The sequence below is a fragment of the Oncorhynchus mykiss genome, chromosome 17 (genome assembly GCF_057628025.1).
Source record: "Oncorhynchus mykiss isolate SJ-2025 chromosome 17, ASM5762802v1, whole genome shotgun sequence".
Classification (NCBI taxonomy): domain Eukaryota; kingdom Metazoa; phylum Chordata; class Actinopteri; order Salmoniformes; family Salmonidae; genus Oncorhynchus; species Oncorhynchus mykiss.
Genome location: NC_143038.1, coordinates 47629459 through 47652743, shown reverse-complemented (window position 1 = coordinate 47652743; position 23285 = coordinate 47629459). Strand labels below are relative to the sequence as shown.

The window sequence follows — 23285 nt, the reverse complement described above, 5'->3', positions numbered from 1 at the left end:
ATCATACTCTCTGACATTATTATGTTCCATGTGCAATTCAAGGTGAGCCAGGCTACACTGTGTCCCAGCCACTCAATTGTTTCTGTGCACTGAATATAACAATTGTATTGCTTATCATTAATCAGTGAAATTGGAGTAAGATCAGGACAGAACAAAATGTTAGTTGGGCATGCTGACAATGTCTTAGGTAAGTGATTAAAATGGCCTAGTAGGGCAAAACACATTTGAAATGGTACACATAGTATCATGTTGCCATATGGACATGAGCAGATGGAAGAGGATACAATTGATTCTCACTGCATTCTTTATGAATGCTGTCATTGGGCTATAGAACCTTGACAAGGTACATTTGTTGATTAAAATCTTCCAACTGCATGCAGAGAGGCGTACGCAGAGCATGTGCTGACCAGCTGGCAAGTGTCTTCACTGACATTTTCAACCTATCCCTGACCAGGTCTGTAATACCAACTTGTTTTAAGCAGACCACCATGTTCCACATGCCCAAGAACACCAAGGTAACCTGCCTAAATGAATATCGCCCTGTAGCACTCACATCTATAGCCATGAAATGCTTTGAAAGGCTGGTCATGACTCACAACACCGTCATCTCAGACACCCTGGACCCACTAGAATTCGCATACTGCCTCAAGCAACAGATCCACAGATTATGCAATCTCTATTGCACTCCTCACTGCCCTCACCCACCTGGACAAAATTAATAGCTATGTAAGAATGCTGTTCATTGACTACAGCTCAGCATTCAACACCATAATCCCCTCCAAGCTCATTACTAAGCTCAGGACCCTGGGACTAAACACCTCCCTCTGCAACTCGATCCTGGACTTCTTGACGGGGCGCCTCCCAGGCGGTGAGGGTAGGCAACAACACATCCGCCACGCTGACCATCACCACAGGGCCCCTCAGGGGTGTGTGGTTAGTCTCCTTCTGTACTCCCTGTCACCCACAAAGAGCTGGTGACACAACGGTGGTAGGACTGATCACTGACGACGATGAGGCAGCCTATAGGTAGGAGGTCAGAGACCTGGCAGTGTGGTGCCAGGACAACAACCTCTCCCTCAACGTGAGAAAGACAAAGGGCCTGTTCTTGAACTACAGGAAATGGAAAAGGGAGTACTCCCCCATCCACATCGATGGGGCTATGGTGGAGTGGGTCAAGATCGTCAGTGTCCACATCACTAACGAATTAATATGGTCCACACACCCACACAGTTGTGAAGAGGGCACGACAGTTGCATCACTGCTTGGTAAGGTAACTGCAAGGAACCCGACTGAAAGACGCTACAGAGGGTTGTGAGTACGGCGCAGTATATCACTGGGGCCGAGCTCCCTGCCGTCCAAGACCTCTATACCAGGTGGTATCAGAGGAAGGCCCAACAAATTGTCAAAGACTCCAGCCACCTAAGCCATAGTCTGTTCTCTCTGCTACCACACAGCAAGTGCTACCAGTGCACCAAGTCGGGAACCAAAAGGACCCTGAACAGCTTCTACCCCCAAGCCATAAGACTGCTAAATAGCTAATCAAATGGCTACCTCAACTACCTGCATTGATTTTTTAAATTTTGATGAACTCTTGCACTGACTATGCACAACAGTGGACTCTACCCACACACACACATACTTACTGACACTACATACTCCCTTACACACATAACATCCACACATATGCATACTGACGCCTCACACACCCTCACCAATTACGCTGCTGCTACAGCTCACTTTATCTATACCATTGCCTAGACACTTTATCCCTACCTATATGTACATAGCTAGCTTAATTACCTCGTACCCCTGCACATCGACTCGGTACTGGTACTCCCTGAATAAGAGCTTCTGCTACTTGACTAAACTAAGAAAAAAAATGTGCAACACTAAAAAGGACAGTCAATTATTCAAATGTTTTTCTAGACATGTTTATTCATTCATTGGATTCATATGTACATACAGAAATATTCAGGCACTATGGACTGAGTCCTCAGCTTGCAAATAATTAATGTTTTCATTCTTTTCAATTTACAAAAGAAAAAAATATTCCTCCCTGAAAAAGGTAACAAATCTGGTTTTTAAATATGAACCATACATAACGTAAATTAAGAGGGCAAAATGAGAACCTTGAAGTCTCTATTTGGTTGTTCATTATATAGCCCCCTATTTAGATTAATTCCTAATTAACTACTGGTACACACTCAGATACAGTCACACACTGAAACACATTCATACCTAAACCGTCTCCACTCTATCCCGTAAACACTACTACTCTCCACAATCAAGAGTAAATGTGACAAAGTATACTTAAAATAAAAAATATATTCTTTCTTTAAAAGGAACTTAAATCAATGTTGCTTTGCAATCCACATCACTGTGCAACACTTGAACAACAAAAAAAAAATCCTCCTTTGGAGGTAGAGGATGTTTGACAAAAGAGGCATTTCTCTGTGGGGAGGCAGGTCAGTGGTTTCACTATAGAATAGGGGGAGGACTTTGGACCCACCTTGGCCCCAAGGAGGAAAGGCAGAGCAAGAGGGATGAGCCTGTCCACTTAATAGAGAAAGCAACCATCCCTTCACCCTCGGCCCTGACCAACAGCAGAGATTGAGCATTGTGTAGGTCTGTGTGAAAAGTAATCAGTAAGTTCATACGGAAGTGTACATGAGTCTGTGTATAAACGTGCATGTTTGGTCAGGGGGCGTATGATATTGCAGATTTGGTAGCAGGCGCATCAGTAGAAGCAGACTGTGTGGAGGAAAGGCCTGTTGCTCTTGTCCTCAAACTCTTGCAGCAGCTCGTCCATCTCGTTTTCCATGTCATCGGTGTGCTGGATCTGAGACGGGGAGAAGGGACAGTCTGAACACAACACCTGCTACACTGGGCAAGGCAAATGCATCAAATACAATTTAAGTCCCAGTTTAACAGAATCACAGAGACATACCACTAACTCATGCACCATTGCTGTCTCTCAACACAATCATCCCAACACCACAAAATGCCATGTGTACCATCTTCAAGTACATGTATTGTATGTAACCATCATGTATCTAGCAGAGCTCAATCAACACTGTAGAAAAAAAGACCACCATGAACCCCAGGAGTAGAGTCTCTGACTCCCCATTATACCATGTTCCTATAACAAAAACTGGCATTCCCTATGACAAAGTAACTGTGTGATTGTAGCTGCGTAGGGTCAGGCAGACAGACACTCACACACTGACACAGCTCACAGATGAGGAAAGCCCCCAGTGTTGCCTCCTCGTGGTTGTCCTGGATGTCCACGTTGATGACGTGAACCGGCGTGAAGGTCTCCTGCTCCCGAGAGCTCAGGTCTGAGTGGGAGAGTAGTGATAGTTGATCAACATGTAGACAGTGGCCTAGCGCTAGACTAACTTCATAGTTATGCATGCTTTCATGGAAGTGTATTCAATATGTCAGTTGCATTTCACATGCATTAAACCCCATTTATAATAGTTCATAACTTGACATGTGAATCCCTCCACCCTTCTGGTCACCAGTCCCCTCACCCTCCAGCACTTGGTCGTAGACCCTCTCCTCACAGGTGATGACCAGGTCAAACTGGTCCTTACAGCTCTGGAAGCGTTCGGGTCGGGACTTAATCCGCTTGTTGCGGTCCAACATGTGCAGGATTCCGTTCTGCGTGTATCTGAGGTGCTGAGGGTCAAGGAACACAGCAAGACGAGAGACAACACACAAGACCTCAAACATTAAGGGATCTATGAAAATATATCAAATGTCTCAGATTGACACGCCAGTTAGACAACACCCCCTAGAGGCCAAAACATATGAAAGACATCTTTGGAAGTTGAATAACTTCAAATAACTATTGTAAAACTATTGTAACTGGCATCTAATAAACTACCAGTACAGTATTCTAGATAAACTCACCTTCCTCACCTAACAATTTTATATTTGGAGAAAATATGCTGGGTTTTGGAAGAAAGAGGGAGATGAAGTCAAGAAAATATTACAGAAATGATCTCCAATCTTTGCCTGCACTGTAAGGATGCGTGTCAACTCTTGTACACTCCTAAAATAGGGACTTGGGAAGTGAAAGGAGTGTTAAGTTCCCACTAACAATTCATACATATCCCCTTTCTTTTTTTACAAGCATGCAGATATCTCAGTTGTACCCCCAAACATTTTTTTGACATCTATAACACAAGTGAGCATACCTTCTAACACAGAACCGTGTCAAATAATTCAGTCTTATGCTGAATCCCAAATGGATTGCTAGCCCCTACCCTGCTATGCACTTCAGTAGATGTGATAGGATTTTATTGGCATCTACAATATGATAATAGCTCCAATGTTCACCTTCCTGCTTACACCTATCCACTTGATTCAGATCCCAAGTGTAGCAGTAGGAGTCCATTTAAGGTTGAACCATGTGGGCTCCAGAGTTGTTATATGAATTGATGCCTTTTCAAAGATAAGAACTTGGCTTCAATGGAAAATTTATTTTTCTGAAGAGTTTGGTTGAGAGCCCTGTAGTGGAAGGAGGGGGTTAAATTATTTACATGTGGAAGCATATACTAAAACAGCACAGAAGGAATGAATGTTCACAATCAACAGTAGTGCCCTTGCCAATTTACAATGCAATATTTAAACTACACAGACTACTAGTTGGGTCAAATACATAGTGCTCAACAAACCAGCATTTATGTTTTGTTTATAGTCTACATTCTAGTCCTGATATGGAAAGACCGAGATATTTTCCCTAGATCTTCTGGTTTCTGGGCCCAGAAACAACCTACCTGGCTATAGAGGATAAATGGATACTTGTTTACATGAACCTGTCAAAAGTGAAATCTTTCATGCAGCCCACTCGTTAGAAAAAGCAATGTGATGTCATGTGATAAATCTCACAAAAAATGTGAGGACTAGCCTGAGTGCCAGTCTGTATGTGCCATCATGCAAACTCCCATGTCATTCACTGTCATGCCAATGTTTGGCTCGACAAGTGCAGCAACGGTGTTTGCAAGAACACAAACAGATCTGGGATCAGGTTAGTGAAGGACATCCTTTACTACAAAATCACAAACTTTAACATGCACCTCCATGTACAGTGACCCTTCATGTTTTCATTCATATAATTTGGTATATTTCCAGTGAATATTAAGAGAATAACTCACTGAAGAAAGGAAACATGGAAGAGATGGGGCTGTGTTTAAGGTGTGTGTGAATGCAAGTGTGCAGGGGATACAGCTCCTTGTCCTTGCGGACCAGGTCGTTGTACATCTGTTCATAAGTCGTTTTGAAGTCATACACATTGGGCTTGTCCGGTGCTGGACCAGGTAGCTTCACATGGGACCCTGTCCCAAAAGAGCGCACGTCAAAGCCACGTTTGCTATAGAAACGGAAAGAAATAGAGATTGAAACGGGAAAATATGGTTACTTTCAGACCAGCACATACAATGCAAAAAGTATAGACCACAGCAGGGGAAATGCATGGATGTCATCATCAATGAAGTTCTCATTACAAGAGCCATATTGCAGGAATCTTCTGTAATTACCCAATAGGCTCTCCTTACCTTTCTTTCCATCAGTTTTTTTTAGCTCAGTGAAATGACAAATTAGTCGTAAGATGTATTATTTTAGTGTTACCCTGCCTAAAAAGTTTTCATTTTGAGGCTGTTGGGGGACAATTGCTTTATGATCCTTTCATGGAACAATCCAGAACATGACAGTACATTCTAGGTGATGCATGGCAGGTCTAACTATTTGTATCAATGTTTGTTCTAATCATATTTTTACAATTTCAGGTAATTGACTGGTTCGTTGCCTACCTAGTTCTAACCAGTTTGTTCTAGTTACTTCCAGCTAGTGACTGACGGCTATGCCGACTGAGTTAAACATGCCCTACTTCCGGTAGTCAACACCGGCGAGGAAAAATAAATTCGCCCTTTCTCCATGTGTGACACTCGTAATTAGTTGAGCTTCATAAAGACCTATACGTCTCAGTCTTGTAAAATATGGAAGTTAGCCATATTAGTGTAATAAAATGCGTCGACCCGTCGTTTGCCGCAAACAGACTGCGGTCGGCGTAGCAAGACTGCATTGTTGTGTGGAGGAGGGTGAGCTCTCAACCAAGTTTTTTAAAAAGCAGGCCGCTGAAAATCAAAAGTTGCGGCTTCGTGGCATGTCGTCGTAGTTTGTCTTCCAGTAATGTTACCTGAGGATGTTGTGCGCTTCCATGCTGCGGTTCTGGTTGCTCGAGCACACCACCGCCACGCGCAGCGGGTGGCTCGGCATTGCGAATGCTATTTTTCTGAAAGAACTAGCAATCGAATGTTAAGAAAGTACTACACACAACTAGTTTAAACGTGGTACAAATGTAGCTATCACAAAAAGACTGTAGGGAAGACCTTCGTTTTAACTAACCAACCAAATACAACAGGGTATATATAAATGAGTCAAAGCAATCGGATAACCTTCTTTCTGTGAGCCTGTTAAAATGGCGACGGGGAGTTTTATCCACAAGGTTTTACAGCTGATGTCATATGGGGGCAGGGCTTCACACCAAAGCCATTTATGGTGCATCCATGACGTCATCCAAACATAAACTTCTCCAGTCTGACCCGACCAGTCCTCAAGCCCTGATGATGCTGAAAAACAGGCTGCAACTGTGCCACATGTATCCGTTATTAATTGCACACAGTCTAGGCATAGGCATCTATATTTTATTTGTACGATGGACGGATAGATACAAATATTAATAATATTTTCTGTACACGGGTACACATACACACATATTCGGTGTGTTTTATTGATTCCACGGAGCCTCCTAAAATAGAGGTTTGGTACAGTATTTGGCAGACTGCAAAGCAGACCAGCCTGTTGAAGGTCTATGACATACAGCCATGACAAGATATGGCAATAGGAATCATTCTTGGCTGCATGGGGGTTAATTGTTGACATTAATTAAATGAATCCTCTCTGAGGTAAAAATGAAGAAAGCACTAATTAAATTACCTACTGTGCTTGCACTTATTATTTGGCACTTAACAGAGGTAATCATAACCAATCTATAACTGGGCTCCAAAAAAATAGAGACATCTTTAGAAATGCTGGTTTATACTGGTTGGTACACATTTGTTTTTCCTCTGCTCAACTGTAGACAATGTTTCACTCTTAGGTAGGCCTACCGACTACCATCTTACTATCTCTAACACAGCACACGTTGATTACTAGCAGAAAGGCTTATGAGATAAATACACATGAGAGGAAAATATGCACACACAAACAGATATGTAATTATCTGAGCCCTATCATTTGAAAAGTATTTAATACTATTTGAAAGTGTGGTGGTCTATTCGGAGGCTTAGTTCATCGTTCTTCCACAAGCTTGCACAGGTATGATGTATTTTAGTCGTGTGTAAGGTGCGATGCCCTGAATCTGTGTGAGATTTCTATTATGTGTGTGTGGTTGTTCAATCACTGTATGTTACATACATGTGTTTTTAGTGTATTGATTTAGATGTGGGAGTAAAATACATTTGTGTGATATTGCTTAACAAGGATACAAGTGTGTGCCCGTGTGTGTGCGTGTGTTTGCGTGTGTGAGTGACATTAGTGGTGAGAGTGTGTGTGGTATGTGGAGTGTGAGTGCTGTGTCGTGGGGCTCATGATGTTCTCAGTGATGTATGCCACCAACAGGCAGATGATGACCAGCATCACACAGATGGCTCCTCCCACTGTTGTCATGGCGATCACAATGTCCTGCATGCCCAATGGTGAGACAGTGAACTCCAAGCAGTCTCCCAGGTCCTGTCTTTGGCCTGCTCCTCCTGAGTGGGGCGGTGGGGTCAGGGTGGAGGCCAGCGGATGTAGGCAGATGCGGTAGGGGACGTTCTCATGGAGCTCAGTCAGCAGGAAGTCCCTGCAACCGGAGCCAAGATGAAGACCAGCGCACTCAAACTGGGTGTAGCTCCCATTCCACCAGCAGCTCAGCGCAAACCCACCTCTTCTGACCCGTCGTCCACTGAATACCCTCTTTGGTGGTGCAATCAAAATCCTGCTCTCTACCCCAAGCCCTGTCCTAGGAGCCCCTTTCTGTCCCTCTACACTTGTTCCTCTAGTCTTAGTCTCTTGTTTATCTAGGTCATATCCAGCTGTGTTTCCTTTGGTTGTCCCTTGAGCCTCTCCCCTCAGACCTTCGTATGTCCACTGTAGCAGCACGCTACCATTGGTCAGAACATTGGCCACCAGGGACCCTCCTGGAGACGGAACAGTCCGGCAGTCTCCATGATGACACTTGAACCCCTGCTGTGTGTGTCGAAAACACAACCGCCCCCCGATTCCCCCATCTGTTACCCGGTAGGCACATATTGGTGCCACTTCTCCCTCCATGGCCATGACCCACCTTGTTTCACCTTGCACATGGTCTGGCCTGCCAGATATCACAGTGGTTCCTGTATTGCCTCTGCTGATGTTGATGGATGAAGTGCCATTCCTATAGCTGAGGTCCCCCTCCAGCTTTGGTGTGCTCATAGTTTCATTCTTACTGAAATAATCAATACCGTAGTTATGGTGTTGGCCAGAGTTTGGGGAGACATCCACGTCCTTCTCGCTTCCCTCGTCTGATGAAGATGCTGACGCTGATGGTAATTGCGCATCGCGGCCGCCGCGTGTCTGGTTGGAAACTGCGATTGTTGCGCGACACAGACAGAGAAGCACTGCCGAGAAGGCGACCAGGGACAGCCGCGGTTGGCCTCTCATGTCTTCCCGTTTTACAGGTTCACTCTCACTGTATTTAGTGCAAATTGATAGTGGACTGCGCCGTTATTGTCAGCGGAGATCCGAGAAGAGAAAGAGAGGTACCGGGTCATGTGGCTTCCATAACAGTCTTACACCAACAATGCGGTGTAGCCTCTCCCCGGTGCAGAGCACGAAAACAATCTGCAACAAAAGCAGACAGTAACAATCATATACCTAGTTGGATGATTGATAGTTTACAATCCACACTATTAGAGAATGAGCCAGACTGCTATCACTTGGATACGCATGCTTGATCTGTTTATCCATACACGTAATGTTAGTTATGCACACAACTAAACCAACCAATAAATAGGTCACATCGCTGATTACAATTGTTAATGTAACGGAAATCAATGTAAGATGCATTTTGGCTATTTGAGAAAATAACTTACATGTCTGGGTTTTCGAGAACGAGGACCGCGGCAGTTATCTTTTTAATCACATTTGGCCCAGTCTTGTCCTCCTTTCTTTGATGGTTGTTGTGAGGAAGTGTGTGTTTGTGTGTGTCTGTCAGAATGTTTGTAGCCTAGTCATCAGCAGTCAATTACATCATGAGTCATCATTTCAAATCCCCACTCCAATCTTAATTTCCCTGACACCATTTCCGTTACTTTTTTGTGCCTTTCCATCCTTCCTTCCACCCATCCGTCCTTCCTCCCTCTCCTCTTTCCCACATTTGGTGTTAGGCTGTATGTAGTCTTCAAGGCTGATGTGTGTAGTCTTTTGTCCATGCTATCAAGGCAGTTTATTGGAAATGCATTAGAGGATATTGTCTTGTGCATCTTTATCCTCTAAAACAAATGTCCTATTTTCAGGAAAAAAAATGTGTTGTAGAAGACTATGAAACTTGCAGCAATTAACTCTGGTAACAGTTTTTAACACATTAATGAGATTAGTATATGTTACTTACGCTGACATTTGAATATTGTCAGTGGTAACCCAGGGCTGTAGTTGGTTTTGATGTGATGCTATTTCCAAACCTACAGCGACCTCAAGTGGTGATAGTTGATAATAGGTCTATAACGTTCCACAATATTCTGGCGCTAGTTAAACGGCAGACCTTGTAGAGAGCTAGGTTTCTTTAGCTCACACTCAAACACTTCTGAAGATTTTTTTCGGAAACATTAATTTCTGGTTAGTTGTACAACCTCTTTTTAACCTCTTTAAAATAGTATCATCGTTAGAACGATCAGATCATGGATAACCAGAGCTCGATTACAACAATCTAAATACACATTGATTGCTGTGTGATGAGGAGCCTAATCATCCTATAGGTAATACAACTCCAAGTCTAACAACACCTACTGGCAGATATAATGGTCACAAAAAGCTTCATATATATGAAGATCTTGAATTTGAGAGCATTTCATTTTAATTTCTGATCAATTCGACTCAGCAGTTCACTGACAAGGTTATTGGAGATAATGATTATTTTTCCATTCCCAAAAGGAAACAATAGGCAAGCTAGTAGGGCCAAGGGAGAGGACAGGAACAGTGTGATTAATGAATAATACTGCAGCATCAGTGGATGGGATGGTTTTAATAAGACCCCTGGGAAGCCCCTGGGGTATGCTGGGTAAATTAGTCTGATGATGCCTCTCTACATCTGAACAATGGGAGCTAACGATGAGGGGGTAGAGACACTCATGGGATGGGGCACAAACGAATGGATTATAACATAACACACAAACATCTAAATATACAGTGCCTTGCGAAAGTATTCGGCCCCCTTGAACTTTGCAACCTTTTGCCACATTTCAGGCTTCAAACATAAAGATATAAAACTGTATTTTTTTGTGTAGAATCAACAACAAGTGGGACACAATCATGAAGTGGAACGACATTTATTGGATATTTCAAACTTTTTTAACAAATCAAGAACTGAAAAATTGGGCGTGCAAAATTATTCAGCCCCTTTACTTTCAGTGCAGCAAACTCTCTCCAGAAGTTCAGTGAGGATCTCTGAATGATCCAATGTTGACCTAAATGACTAATGATGATAAATACAATCCACCTGTGTGCAATCAAGTCTCCGTATAAATGCACCTGCACTGTGATAGTCTCAGAGGTCCGTTAAAAGCGCAGAGAGCATCATGAAGAACAAGGAACACACCAGGCAGGTCCGAGATACTGTTGTGAAGAAGTTTAAAGCCGGATTTGGATACAAAAAGATTTCCCAAGCTTTAAACATCCCAAGGAGCACTGTGCAAGCGATAATATTGAAATGGAAGGAGTATCAGACCACTGCAAATCTACCAAGACCTGGCCGTCCCTCTAAACTTTCAGCTCATACAAGGAGAAGACTGATCAGAGATGCAGCCAAGAGGCCCATGATCACTCTGGATGAACTGCAGAGATCTACAGCTGAGGTGGGAGACTCTGTCCATAGGACAACAATCAGTCGTATATTGCACAAATCTGGCCTTTATGGAAGAGTGGCAAGAAGAAAGCCATTTCTTAAAGATATCCATAAAAAGTGTTGTTTAAAGTTTGCCACAAGCCACCTGGGAGACACACCAAACATGTGGAAGAAGGTGCTCTGGTCAGATGAAACCAAAATTGAACTTTTTGGCAACAATGCAAAACGTTATGTTTGGCGTAAAAGCAACACAGCTCATCACCCTGAACACGCCATACCCACTGTCAAACATGGTGGTGGCAGCATCATGGTTTGGGCCTGCTTTTCTTCAGCAGGGACAGGGAAGATGGTTAAAATTGATGGGAAGATGGATGGAGCCAAATACAGGACCATTCTGGAAGAAAACCTGATGGAGTCTGCAAAAGACCTGAGACTGGGACGGAGATTTGTCTTCCAACAAGACAATGATCCAAAACATAAAGCAAAATCTACAATGGAATGGTTCAAAAATCAACATATCCAGGTGTTAGAATGGCCAAGTCAAAGTCCAGACCTGAATCCAATCGAGAATCTGTGGAAAGAACTGAAAACTGCTGTTCACAAATGCTCTCCATCCAACCTCACTGAGCTCGAGCTGTTTTGCAAGGAGGAATGGGAAAATATTTCAGTCTCTCGATGTGCAAAACAGATAGAGTGTAACGGTTTTCTTCGTGAGAAGGAGAGTCGGACCAAAATGCAGCGTGTCGATTGCGATTCATGTTTAATGAAAAAACGTAAAACACGAATCAGTACAAAAACAATAAACGTAACGAAAACCTAAACAGCCTATCTGGTGAAAACACATAGACAGGAACAATCACCCACAAACACACAGTGAAACCCAGGCTACCTAAATATGGTTCCCAATCAGAGACAATGACGAACACCTGCCTCTGATTGAGAACCATATCAGGCCGAACATAGAACTAGACAAACTAGACATGTAACATAGAATGCCCACTCAGATCACACCCTGACCAATCAAAATATAGAAAATACAAAGTAAACTATGGTCAGGGCGTGACAGTACCCCCCCCCCAAGGTGCGGACTCCGGCCGCAAAACCTGAACCTATAGGGGAGGGTCTGGGTGGGCATCTGTCCACGGTGGCGGCTCTGGCGCTGGACGTGGACCCCACTCCATGACAGTTTTAATCCCCCTCCTAAACGTCCCTAAATAGGTTACCCACCACAATGATAACATGGGACAGAGGGACAGCTCGGGACAGAGGTAACTCGGGACAGATGGGTAGCTCAGCCCTGAGAGGAAGCTCAGCACTGAGAAGAAGCTCAGCACTGAGAAGAAGCTCAGGCAGGTGGTTAGATCCGGCAGATCCTGGCTGGCTGGCGGTTCTGGAAGATCCTGGCTGACTGGCGGATCTGGGAGAATCTGGACGACTGGCAGATCTGGGAGAATCTGGACGACTGGCAGATCTGGGAGAATCTGGACGACTGGCAGATCTGAGAGAGTCTGGTCGACTGGCAGATCTGGAAGAGTCTGGTCGACTGGCAGATCTGGAAGAGTCTGGTCGACTGGCAGATCTGGAAGAGTCTGGTCGACTGGCAGATCTGGAAGAGTCTGGTCGACTGGCAGATCTGGAAGAGTCTGGTCGACTGGCAGATCTGGAAGAGTCTGGTCGACTGGCAGATCTGGAAGAGTCTGGTCGACTGGCAGATCTGGAAGAGTCTGGTCGACTGGCAGATCTGGAAGAGTCTGGTCGACTGGCAGATCTGGAAGAGTCTGGTCGACTGGCAGATCTGGAAGAGTCTGGTCGACTGGCAGATCTGGAAGAGTCTGGTCGACTGGCAGATCTGGAAGAGTCTGGTCGACTGGCAGATCTGGAAGAGTCTGGACGACGGGCAGATCTGGAAGAGTCTGGTCGACTGGCAGATCTGGAAGAGTCTGGACGACTGGCAGATCTGGAAGAGTCTGGACGACTGGCAGATCTGGAAGAGACTGGTCGACACAGACTGGCTGCTCTGGCTGCTCCATGCTGACTGACAGCTCTGGCTGCTCCATGCTAGCAGACTGCTCTGGCTGCTCCATGATGACTGGTAGCTCTGGCTGCTCCATGCTGACTGGCTGCTCCATGCTGACTGGCAGCTCTGGCTGCTCCATGCTGACTGGCTGCTCCATGCTGACTGGCTGCTCCATGCTGACTGGCTGCTCCATGCTGACTGGCGGCCCTGACTGCTCCATGCTGACTGGCGGCCCTGGCTGCTCCATGCTAACTGGCGGCCCTGGCTGCTCCATGCTAACTGGCAGCTCTGGCGGCTCCTTGCAGACTGGCAGCTCTGGCGGCTCCTTGCAGACTGGCAGCTTTGGCGGCATCCTGCAGACTGGCAGCTCTGGCGGCTCCTTGCAGACTGGCAGCTCCATGCAGACTGGCAGCTCTATGCAGACTGGCAGCTCCTTGCAGACTGGCAGCTCCTTGCTAACTGGCAGCTCTAAGCTAACTGGCAGCTCTATGCTAACTGGCAGCTCTATGCTAACTGGCAGCTCTATGCTAACTGGCAGCTCTATGCTAACTGGCAGCTCTATGCTAACTGGCAGCTCTATGCTAACTGGCAGTTCTGAACAGGCGGGAGACTCCGGCAGCGCTGTAGAGAAGGCAGGCTCTAACAGCGCTAAACAGGCGGGAGACTCCGACAGCGCTGAAGAGAAGGGAGGCTCTGGCAGCGCTGGACAGGCGAGGCGCACTGTAGGCCTGATGCGTGGTGCTGGCACTGGTGGTACTGGGCCGAGGACACGCACAGGAAGCCTGGTGCGGGGAGCTGCTACCGGAGGGCTGGGGTGTGGAGGTGGTACTGGAAAAACCGGACCGTGCAGGCGCACTGGAGCTCTTGAGCACCGAGCCTGCCCAACCTTACCTGGTTGAATGCTCACGGTCGCCCTGCCAGTGCGGCGAGGTGGAATAGCCCGCACTGGACTATGCAGGCGAACCGGAGAAACCGAGCGCAAGGCTGGTGCCATGTAAACCGGCCCAAGGAGACGCACTGGGGACCAGCTGCGTAGAGCCGGCTTCATGGCATTAGGCTCGACGCTCAATCTAGCCCGGCCGACACGCGGAGCTGGAATATACCGCACCGGGCTATGCACCCGCACTGGAGACACCGTGCGCACCACTGCATAACACGGTGCCTGTCCGGTCTCTCTAGCCCCCCGGTAAGCACAGGGAGTCTGCCCAGGTCTCCTACCTGGCGTAGCCATACTCCCTGTTAGCCCCCCCCCAAGAAATTTTTGGGGCTGCCTCTCGGGCTTCCTTGCCAGCCGTGTTCCCTCATATCGCCGGCTCCTCTCTCCGGCTGCCTCTGCTCTCCTAAGTGCCTCCACCTGTTCCCATGGGAGGCGATCTCTTCCAGCCAGTATCTCCTCCCAAGTGTAACAGCCCTTGCCATCCAAAACGTCCTCCCATGTCCATTCCTCTTTACGCTGCTGCTGCTGCCTGTTGACACGCTGCTTGGTCCGTTGGTGGTGGGTGATTCTGTAACGGTTTTCTTCGTGAGAAGGAGAGTCGGACCAAAATGCAGCGTGTCGATTGCGATTCATGTTTAATGAAAAAACGTAAAACACGAATCAGTACAAAAACAATAAACGTAACGAAAACCTAAACAGCCTATCTGGTGAAAACACATAGACAGGAACAATCACCCACAAACACACAGTGAAACCCAGGCTACCTAAATATGGTTCCCAATCAGAGACAATGACGAACACCTGCCTCTGATTGAGAACCATATCAGGCCGAACATAGAACTAGACAAACTAGACATGTAACATAGAATGCCCACTCAGATCACACCCTGACCAATCAAAATATAGAAAATACAAAGTAAACTATGGTCAGGGCGTGACATAGAGACATACCCCAAGCGACTTACAGCTGTAATCGCAGCAAAAGGTGGCGCTACAAAGTATTAACTTAAGGGGGCTGAATAATTTTGCACGCCCAATTTTTCAGTTTTTGATTTGTTAAAAAAGTTTGAAATATCCAATAAATGTCGTTCCACTTCATGATTGTGTCCCACTTGTTGTTGATTCTTCACAAAAAAATACAGTTTTATATCTTTATGTTTGAAGCCTGAAATGTGGCAAAAGGTCGCAAAGTTCAAGGGGGCCGAATACTTTCGCAATGTATGGGCCAACAAATATCTGACACAATAACATACCCCTGTTAAAATAGGAAGATTTCACTATGTTTTATTTGTTTGAATGAACCATTTACAGCCAGCTGTGTAACAGGGCAAAAAATAAATACATGTCTGGACATTATTTGTATATCTTTATGGTCTCACATTTCTTGTAGATGTGGCCTGTCTGTGGGGTATGAGTTGATAAGAGGTGTGTGTTTTTGCAGTTGGCCAATGGAGTGAAAAATCTGCATGCCTTAGCAGCAGGTAAGGGCATGGTATCTAGGCGACAAATTATTGGAGTAAATTGACCCTGAGCTGGGTCAGCAACGGTATGGCTTTGTTTGTGTATGAGTGTGTGTGTCTATATAAATAGTTCACAATGAACAGGATAAAGGCAGATATACAATGGATACCCTGGTAGAGTAACAGAGTAGGGAGAGTAGCTCTCACCACTCTTGATAGTTGAGACACATCCATGCAATGAATAAGAAATAAATAGTGGCGCCATGCTGAGGACGATGCGATGTCGGAGGTCCTCACTGTAGATGCTATTCTGTTTGGGTTTCTGGTCTTCTCTGGCATCCTGGGAAACATACTGGTCATCCATGTGGTGAGGAGAGAACTATCAAAAAAAGAAATGGAACCCTAACTGCCGATAGCCATGGAATATCAGCTTAAGAGGACATCGCACAGTGTTAAGTGTAATAATTAATTATACTCTCTCTCTCCCTCTCTCTAAGGTGTTTCAGTCGGACATTGGAAATTTGTCTCATCGGCTCCCTCCCTCTGACATCATCCTGGTGAACCTGTCACTGGCCAACCTGCTGACGTCTCTGTTCCGCACGGTACCCATCTTTGTGTCTGATCTGGGTCTGGACGTGTCACTGTCCCAGGGCTGGTGCCGCCTCTTCATGTTGCTGTGGGTGTGGTGGCGGGCCGTGGGCTGCTGGGTCACTCTGACCCTCAGTGCCTTCCACTGTGCCACCCTGAAGCGACAGCATGTGGCCATGGGCCCCCTTGCACAGGAGCATGAGAGGAGGAAGGTGTGGGTGGCTCTGGGGCTTGTCTGGGGACTCAATCTCGCCTTTTCCTTGCCAGCGCTGGTTTACACCACACATGTCCAAGGCAATGCCACGGTGGAGCTGATGGTGATCAGCTGCACCACCAGGCCCCTGCTGGGCTGTATGTGGGAATTCCCCTCGGAGGAGCAGGGCTCGGCCTTCGCCTCCACCTCCCTGGTCCTCAATGAGGTGGTTCCCCTGATGCTGATGGTGGGCACCAACCTGGCTACGCTGCACTCGCTGGCCAAACACATCCGGGCCGTCACCTCGACGGGCGAGGCAGGGGGAGGGACGCATGGCGAGCTGGACAGACATGTGTCCAGTGAACGCAAGGCCAGTCATGTGATTATGTTGCTGGTGATGCTGTTTGTGGTGTGCTGGGTCCTGCAAGTTGCAGCGGTGACATACTATAACCATAACAGGGGGCTCCATGCGGAGGAGCTGCTGACTGTGGCCCACTTCTCTGCTTCTGTGTTTGTGGGCTTCAGTCCCATGGTGGTGGCTCTGGGACACGGCAAGCTGAGGAAGAGGATCATGAAGATGATCGCTGGCTGTGCTGACAGAGTGAAATGTCAACAGGAGAAAATAATAGATGAAAGCAAAGCTCCAGACACAAGGGAGACGACTGCAAAACAAACCGTTTTCACTATTCAGAAGGAGAGAGAGGTTATCAAATAAGAGGAGAGAGTTAAAGCAAATAAATGAATGAATGAATTAAGGCATACCACTGTATGGTATCATTAATTAACCAATGCTTACCTCCCCTTCAGTCTGTGTTTAAATGTCAACATGTATATAAAACCCTGTCTAAATATGTAATAACCCACCCAATAAATACCATAGTACTTTTAAAGTATTGGAATGTTTAAGATCTTCTACATTTGGAGTATTGAAATATTGTGAAGTTTGTGAAACTCTGATGTAGAGGAACCTCAGGGCATAAACTGTCTCAGAGGCTGGGAGATGGTATTTGACTGTTTATTAAAGAGCAAACAAGTCAGAACATGTAACAACAACTATCTACAGCTAGGAGTGCCCTCTTAAGTACAGTCAATACATCAAAAACATTTTCTCACTCACAAAAAGTCAGCTTGCCAGAAATAAATTGTGTTAATGTAGTCTCACTGACAAGTACAGAGTATCACATTTGATTTCAATTAAGAAGTCAACAATCTTTACTACAAAACCCCTCCAAACAAGTGACAGTGCTCTTCCTCAGTACTGATCATTGCATCCTTAGAAATGGTCATAAACATGAATGGGTTTGTCTCTCATAGTGGCCATATTAAAATAGCCTGCCTAAGGAAGAGGATCAAAATGGATGCCAATGGTTAGAGGAATGCTAACAACCATATAATTCTATGTTACTGTTAGGTTGAGGGCAAGTATAATATCTTTCCACTGACTTCCCCATTATGTCAGTTGCAGTGTGTGTGTCAGAGTGTGGGCTCTGTCAGTGAGTAAGAATAGACTTAATGACAGCACGCAGCCGCCGGTGACCCACTGCCAGCACGATGGGCGAAATGGCATTGAAGATGGTGTTGGCAAAGCGAGCTGTAACCAGGAGGAACTCGGCTGACAAACCTTGGTTGTAGTTAAAGTAGTTTATAGAGATGAGGCTGGTTCCCCAAGACCCATTGAAGAGCATTATGAGGGCTGGAATCACCTAGAGAAAGACGGAGGGCTGGGAGGGGAAATACTGTGAAACTATTTACTTGTTTTCTTCTTCTCTCAGCATAAGGGTCATAAAACATACACATAAACACGCATTTTATGTAATAACATTGTTAATTAAAAGCGAACCTGGATCATCAATCAATCAATCAAATATATTTATAAAGCCTTTTTTTATATCAGCAGATGTCACAGAGTGCTATACAGAAACACCTTGGTAACCCATAAGCAAGTTTTTCCAACATTCCTCATGTTACAGGTACACATTACATGTGCTGTACTTCTCCATCCTTCCATCCATAGTAAGCAGGGTACATATAACATGGCATAATTCTGAATCCTGTCCAGCCTCTCTCACCTTGGCAGCTCGTCTCTCGGACGGTACCCTCTTCAGGACGGGTGCGTCCGTGGTCATGTGTGTGGGGTAGCGGGTCCTGCTATGGGCGTAGAGCGTGTAGAGGGAGGACAGGTTGTTGATGGCCATCAGCATAATGGGCACTGTCTTGTGGATCACCATAGAGGTGGTGTCTTAGGCCAGGCCCACGTAGCTGGAGGGGAAGTTCCACAAACAGCCCAGCAGGGCGTGTGTGGTGCTGTTGAACAACATCAGGGTCTGCATGGGACGGGGAGGAGAGAGGAGATGAGAAGAGGGGAGGGGATGAGAAGATAGGAGAAAAGAGCAGAGGGGTGGGAAGTGTTGGAGGGGAGAGGACAGGAGAGGAGACAAGGCAGTGAAGCCACACCCACACCCCCATCAGGAAGCAACACCAGTCTCTGGAGGAGGACAGCTACAGAGAGAGAGCTGGGTGTCAGTTTTTGTGTGTGTCTGTGTGTGTGTACACAATAGTGTCAACCGGAACAATACTAATTCCAGTAATTATGGCACGGTATATTGTCAGCTTGCTTTCATTTCACATAGCATATCTCCAATCACAGACCACACCACCCTCCCTTGCGCTTGCATTTTAAACTACCATTCCTCAAAGATCAGCCCAAAACCCTCTGATATCTTAAATACCAAATCCCATAATCACAAACCTTTTACTTAGAGCCCAAACCACACACAATCCCCATACCTGCCTCACCCTTGTCTCGAGCACCCACATAAAGCCATTATTCTTCAGCATCTTCTACTCCAGTGCTCGACACCTGTCCCAGACCAATCCAGCTCCAGGTCAGCGATGACCAGCAGGGCATTCGTCAGGACAGGTTAGAGAGGGCCATGTTCACCATGTTGATGTCTGAGTTATGTACTCCACTGGGGTCTTTGAACACATTCTCCCCGATCACACCAACCACTGTGGTGTTAACCGTGATACCCAGCAGGATCAGAATAATGTAGAAGGCGGTCTGAGTGGGAGACATGGTGACACAGAGCCCCATCCCCACCAGCCTCTGCCCTCTCAACTCTGGCATTGGGGCCTCCATCTCAGCTACTGAATTAGATTGAGTCCTGGGTAGAATACTTTGTCTCTCTGCATCCTAATCCAGGGGCCTATTTTCAAAGTTTTTTTTTTTTTAGATGAGTAACTTTTCGTTGAGTAACTTTGAGTAACTTTCCCTAGTTACTCAACTAACTTCTGCTAGGCCAGAGATATTGTGGGGGTTTCAATCCCAGAGTTCAGCTACACGAGAGATTCATCAGTCAGCCTAATTAAAACATGCTTCCTTAGCAGCTAGGTTCATGATCATGTCTAGCTTCCCTAGGGAGGGATGTAGAGGTGTTTGGTTGTGGCGCTGAATGGGTGGCAGGTAGCCTAGCAGTTAGAGGGTTGCCAGTTTGAATCCCGGGTACGACAGGAAAAACCTGGCAGAACGTAAAGCTAGCAACCGGAGGGTTATTGGTATCAAAATCCTAGAAGCCATTAAGCAAGGTACTTAACCCCTCACAACAGCATCAAAACCTGTATGTATGAGTCTTTCGGAGGGTTTGGGTTAAAAGCGGAAGTCACATTTCAGTTGAACCTTGTGTGAGGTTGACCAACGAAGTGGTCTAAATCACTTGATGCCATTCATAAAACAAGACAACAGATCATCTAAAAGCATTTTTATTTCAAAAATATTGTTCAGACAAAAGCTTTGGACTATGATCTTAGAGCATAGTTTCCCAAATTATAATGTAACACAAACAATCTACAAAAGTGAAAACATTGGAAAGTCTGGCTTGTATTTGGTCCATGATGTGCTGTTCCATAGGTCATCTACGATAGCTCTTCCTTGATAACACCTATGAGAGTTATCTTCTACGTGAGTATTCATCTCTCCTTCCTCTTCCCCGCTCCCTCTCCCGTTCCCGCCGACGCTCCCGCTCTTTTTCCCTTTCTCTATCCCTGCGACTGATTTTCTGGCGGTGGGTGGGAGAGACAGAGCGCAAAGGAGAAGAGACACTGCGACTGCGTCTGAAAACAGAGAGTGAAGTTAGTCTCAGAGCTGAGACTCAATATGGAGTCCGTATGAAACAGAGTAAGGCACAGTGCTTCTTCCATACCTTCTTCTGGAAGGAGACATGGACTGAGTCTCTCTTCTCTCATCACTACGACTCCCTCTTTTCTTCCTGAGAAAAAAAAGAAGAAAAGCAAAAATAGAAGAGTCTTCATTTCATGAGGGAAAGCAGCTCCATTCAATCGCACAAATATACTCAGTACAGATATCCCCATACTCCAGTAGAGGAAGAATACTTACTCGTCTCCGTTAGTGAGTTTCCGGCAGGCATTTTTTAGGGCGACTTGATTTAGGGGAGACTCCCTGTTGGTCTGTGGTACAGCAGGCGACGCTAGGACAAAGAAAGATGAGAATAAGGAACTTTGTAGGAGGAAATGGTTACAAAGTCAAAGGGTTGCTAAAGGAAATGATGAGCACATGAGACAAACAGAAGTGGAGTGGACGGTAATAATATATTTTTAAAAAGATGCCAGGATGCAAAAATAAGGAAATAGAAACAAAAAAAGCATGATATAAAACATTAAGATATCACTTATTACACAGTGTGTTTCCTCTGGGTGAGTGGTGTGCGTCTGTCTCACCTGCTTTGGAGGCAGGGGAGAAGCTGGAGGGGACGTCCAGGGTGGGGGTGCCCACAGCCAGCAGTCCCCCTCCTGCCAGCTTAGCCTTGGCGATGCGTGCATCCAGGGCCAGGTGACACTGGTCCACTTCTTTTAACATACTGGGGAGGGAGACGTTGGGCAGTGAGTACAGCCTCAGGATCCGCCCACAGATCTCCCTCAGGTCCTCCTCAGACGCACCAAACAGCAGGAACCAGGGAGGCTGGTCCGGCAGAGGGATCTGCATGGAAGACGGGAGGAGGGTGAGGAATCAGACAGGTGGTCATGTCGCTGGTATGGACATCTGGGAGCTATATAGACCAGCTAATCATGTTTGAGCATATGTCCTTAGATAAAATCTTGGTTTGTGTAGTAGGTGTGCTGATATGTGCAGGTGTATGAATGACAACCTGGGATGGTATATTACTGTAAAATACCTTATGTGTTAGCATGTTTAAAGCACTACAAGTGTACACTGTAGTGTCCTACCTGAAGTGTTCTGGCTGACAGGTAGATACAGGCACAGGCCACGGTCTCAGCACTGAACCTCAGGAACACATCTGTCCTCAGACTGTCATTCATGTAGTTCCTAGAAAACAGATAGCAGCAGAGAGAGGTGGAGAGCGAGATAAAAATAGATAAATAAGAACTCTTCCTAATATGACATTTGAGATACACTGAGAAATTATTAAACAAAATATCAAGAAGATACTCACCAAGCTGTCTGTACCAGCTTGGTGTTCTTCTCACACTCCAGCACCTGGAGGTACATCACAATGATCTGTGACAGAGGAGCACAAAAACTGTTAGGGATGTGTTCCCAAGACCAGATGCAATGTAAATTGCCGTAGACAAGATAATTTGTTTGGCATGTCATGGTAATACAAATCCAAGCCTACAGTAGCAATCACAACAAACCAGTAGAGCAAACAGGGCCTAAACCACAGTGGTTATCAATTGTCCTGTTTTAGATCAAATGTGCCACTGAATGTATTGAAGGTGGTGTAAGGAGTCTGCTGCTTGCCTTGTGGGGGTGTTTGACATGCACACAGAAGCCCAGCTCCTTCAGTACTCTCCTCTCCGTCTTGATCACCTGAGCCTTGGCACTGATGTAGCTGGCATCCAAAGGCATGGGGACCTGGGCCCTGGAAGATACACATGGTTAGCGATATACAGAATACCGCAAGAGGGTTGGGAGAACTGGAAGAGGAGTTCAGAACCCCTTACCTTTTGCCTTTGCTGTGTTTGAGGTGGTAGAACACATTGAGAACATCTCGTACCCTGCGCGGTTCCTCCTCGATCTTTGAAGCCAGGTGCACACAAGCCATGGCAACCATCTGGAAAGAGGCAGGCAGGGAGGTAGATGGGTATTTTGAGAAGGGGAAAGAGGACAAATAGCATCATGAGATTAGTTTGTCACAGCAACAGTGTGAACAAATAGTAAAGGGGTGAATGTTTGAGCTAAGTCTGATAAAGGATTTTTGCAGTGGAACTTGTTGCCAAACAGAGCATGATAGTGAGGGTCCTACCTCTGCACAGTGTCTGACGAACGATTTGCAATAGTAGAACCTCTGGAAAAGGATCTGCCCCGTGGCCATGGCTACCTGGAGAGAACGTTTATCAATTAACTTGCTAACTACGATTTAAATCCATCGCATGGCCTGCCTCATTGGTAAACAACATGCGTCTTTAACTTAGCTGTTGATTCGAGACATGGTCTCGTGCTTGACCTGTATAATTAGATTTGTCTGACTTTGAATGCAAATTCTACTTAACTTCGGCACAATAGTTAGCTAGATAGCTGTTACCAACCTGCGGGAGTCTAAGCAGAATACCCGCGGCCTGTATCAACTCACAGCCCCGCATTCGCAGCTGCTCCTCGGTATCCGCGGAGAGCCCATGTTCAGCGGACGGACTCTGCTGTAGTCGCTCCAGTGGCAGGAGACAGTTATCTAAAGTTAGGGTTACACCAGAGTATATCTTATCCCCTATAAGAATTCCCTCCCCGGGAATTCTCAAGTCTTCTGCCGCCATCACATATTCAATTGTCGGTTGCATGACACCAGGCAAGACCGAGGCCCAGTCCAGCACGGGACTCCAGTACAGCCTCTACCGATTGGATGGGCCGTATGTAAACCGCGCCCCTTGCTATTCTTCATACGGGTTGTGATTGGTTATTGTGGTCTTGAATT

At 45.9% G+C, this 23285-nt stretch overlaps 5 protein-coding genes across 6 annotated transcripts; 1 reads left to right on the top strand and 4 right to left on the bottom strand.

Annotated features, from left to right (window-relative positions):
- Window positions 1-1917: 1917 nt before the first annotated feature.
- ssu72 (SSU72 homolog, RNA polymerase II CTD phosphatase) lies at window positions 1918-6365 on the bottom strand. Of its 2 annotated transcripts, none has more exons than XM_090205746.1 (5): window positions 6203-6365; window positions 5163-5377; window positions 3534-4515; window positions 3220-3338; window positions 1918-2839 (listed from the first exon to the last, which is right to left on the bottom strand). In XM_090205746.1, the coding sequence occupies exons 3-5, from the start codon at window positions 3733-3735 to the stop codon at window positions 2738-2740; spliced, it is 423 nt and encodes a 140-aa protein (XP_090061872.1). In that variant the 5' UTR covers window positions 3736-4515; window positions 5163-5377; window positions 6203-6365; the 3' UTR covers window positions 1918-2737. The 2 variants fall into 2 exon arrangements, with proteins under 2 accessions (XP_090061872.1, XP_021425035.1); XM_021569360.3 differs by having other exon boundaries at window positions 3534-3673; window positions 5234-5377.
- A 331-nt stretch (window positions 6366-6696) lies between these two features.
- Window positions 6697-9682, bottom strand: fndc10 (fibronectin type III domain containing 10). The gene is made up of 2 exons (XM_021569359.3): window positions 9180-9682; window positions 6697-8928 (listed from the first exon to the last, which is right to left on the bottom strand). The coding sequence occupies exon 2, from the start codon at window positions 8746-8748 to the stop codon at window positions 7600-7602; it is 1149 nt and encodes a 382-aa protein (XP_021425034.2). The 5' UTR covers window positions 8749-8928; window positions 9180-9682; the 3' UTR covers window positions 6697-7599.
- A 6158-nt stretch (window positions 9683-15840) lies between these two features.
- Window positions 15841-17083, top strand: ora4 (olfactory receptor class A related 4). The gene is given in 2 exon segments (XM_021570503.3): window positions 15841-15927; window positions 16058-17083. Coding segments are annotated over 2 exon segments (1113 nt in total).
- Window positions 17084-17831: 748 nt separating this feature from the next.
- LOC110493238 (olfactory receptor class A-like protein 4) lies at window positions 17832-18569 on the bottom strand. The gene is made up of 2 exons (XM_090204195.1): window positions 18411-18569; window positions 17832-18044 (listed from the first exon to the last, which is right to left on the bottom strand). The coding sequence occupies exons 1-2, from the start codon at window positions 18567-18569 to the stop codon at window positions 17832-17834; spliced, it is 372 nt and encodes a 123-aa protein (XP_090060321.1).
- Window positions 18570-20084: 1515 nt separating this feature from the next.
- LOC110494368 (cyclin-L1) lies at window positions 20085-23260 on the bottom strand. Its single transcript, XM_021569358.3, has 10 exons — window positions 22906-23260; window positions 22623-22697; window positions 22321-22430; window positions 22118-22238; window positions 21810-21874; window positions 21583-21682; window positions 21076-21334; window positions 20735-20825; window positions 20541-20606; window positions 20085-20451 (listed from the first exon to the last, which is right to left on the bottom strand). Exons 1-10 carry the CDS (start codon window positions 23149-23151, stop codon window positions 20289-20291), a joined length of 1296 nt encoding a protein of 431 aa, XP_021425033.1. The 5' UTR covers window positions 23152-23260; the 3' UTR covers window positions 20085-20288.
- Between the last annotated feature and the right edge of the window lie 25 nt (window positions 23261-23285).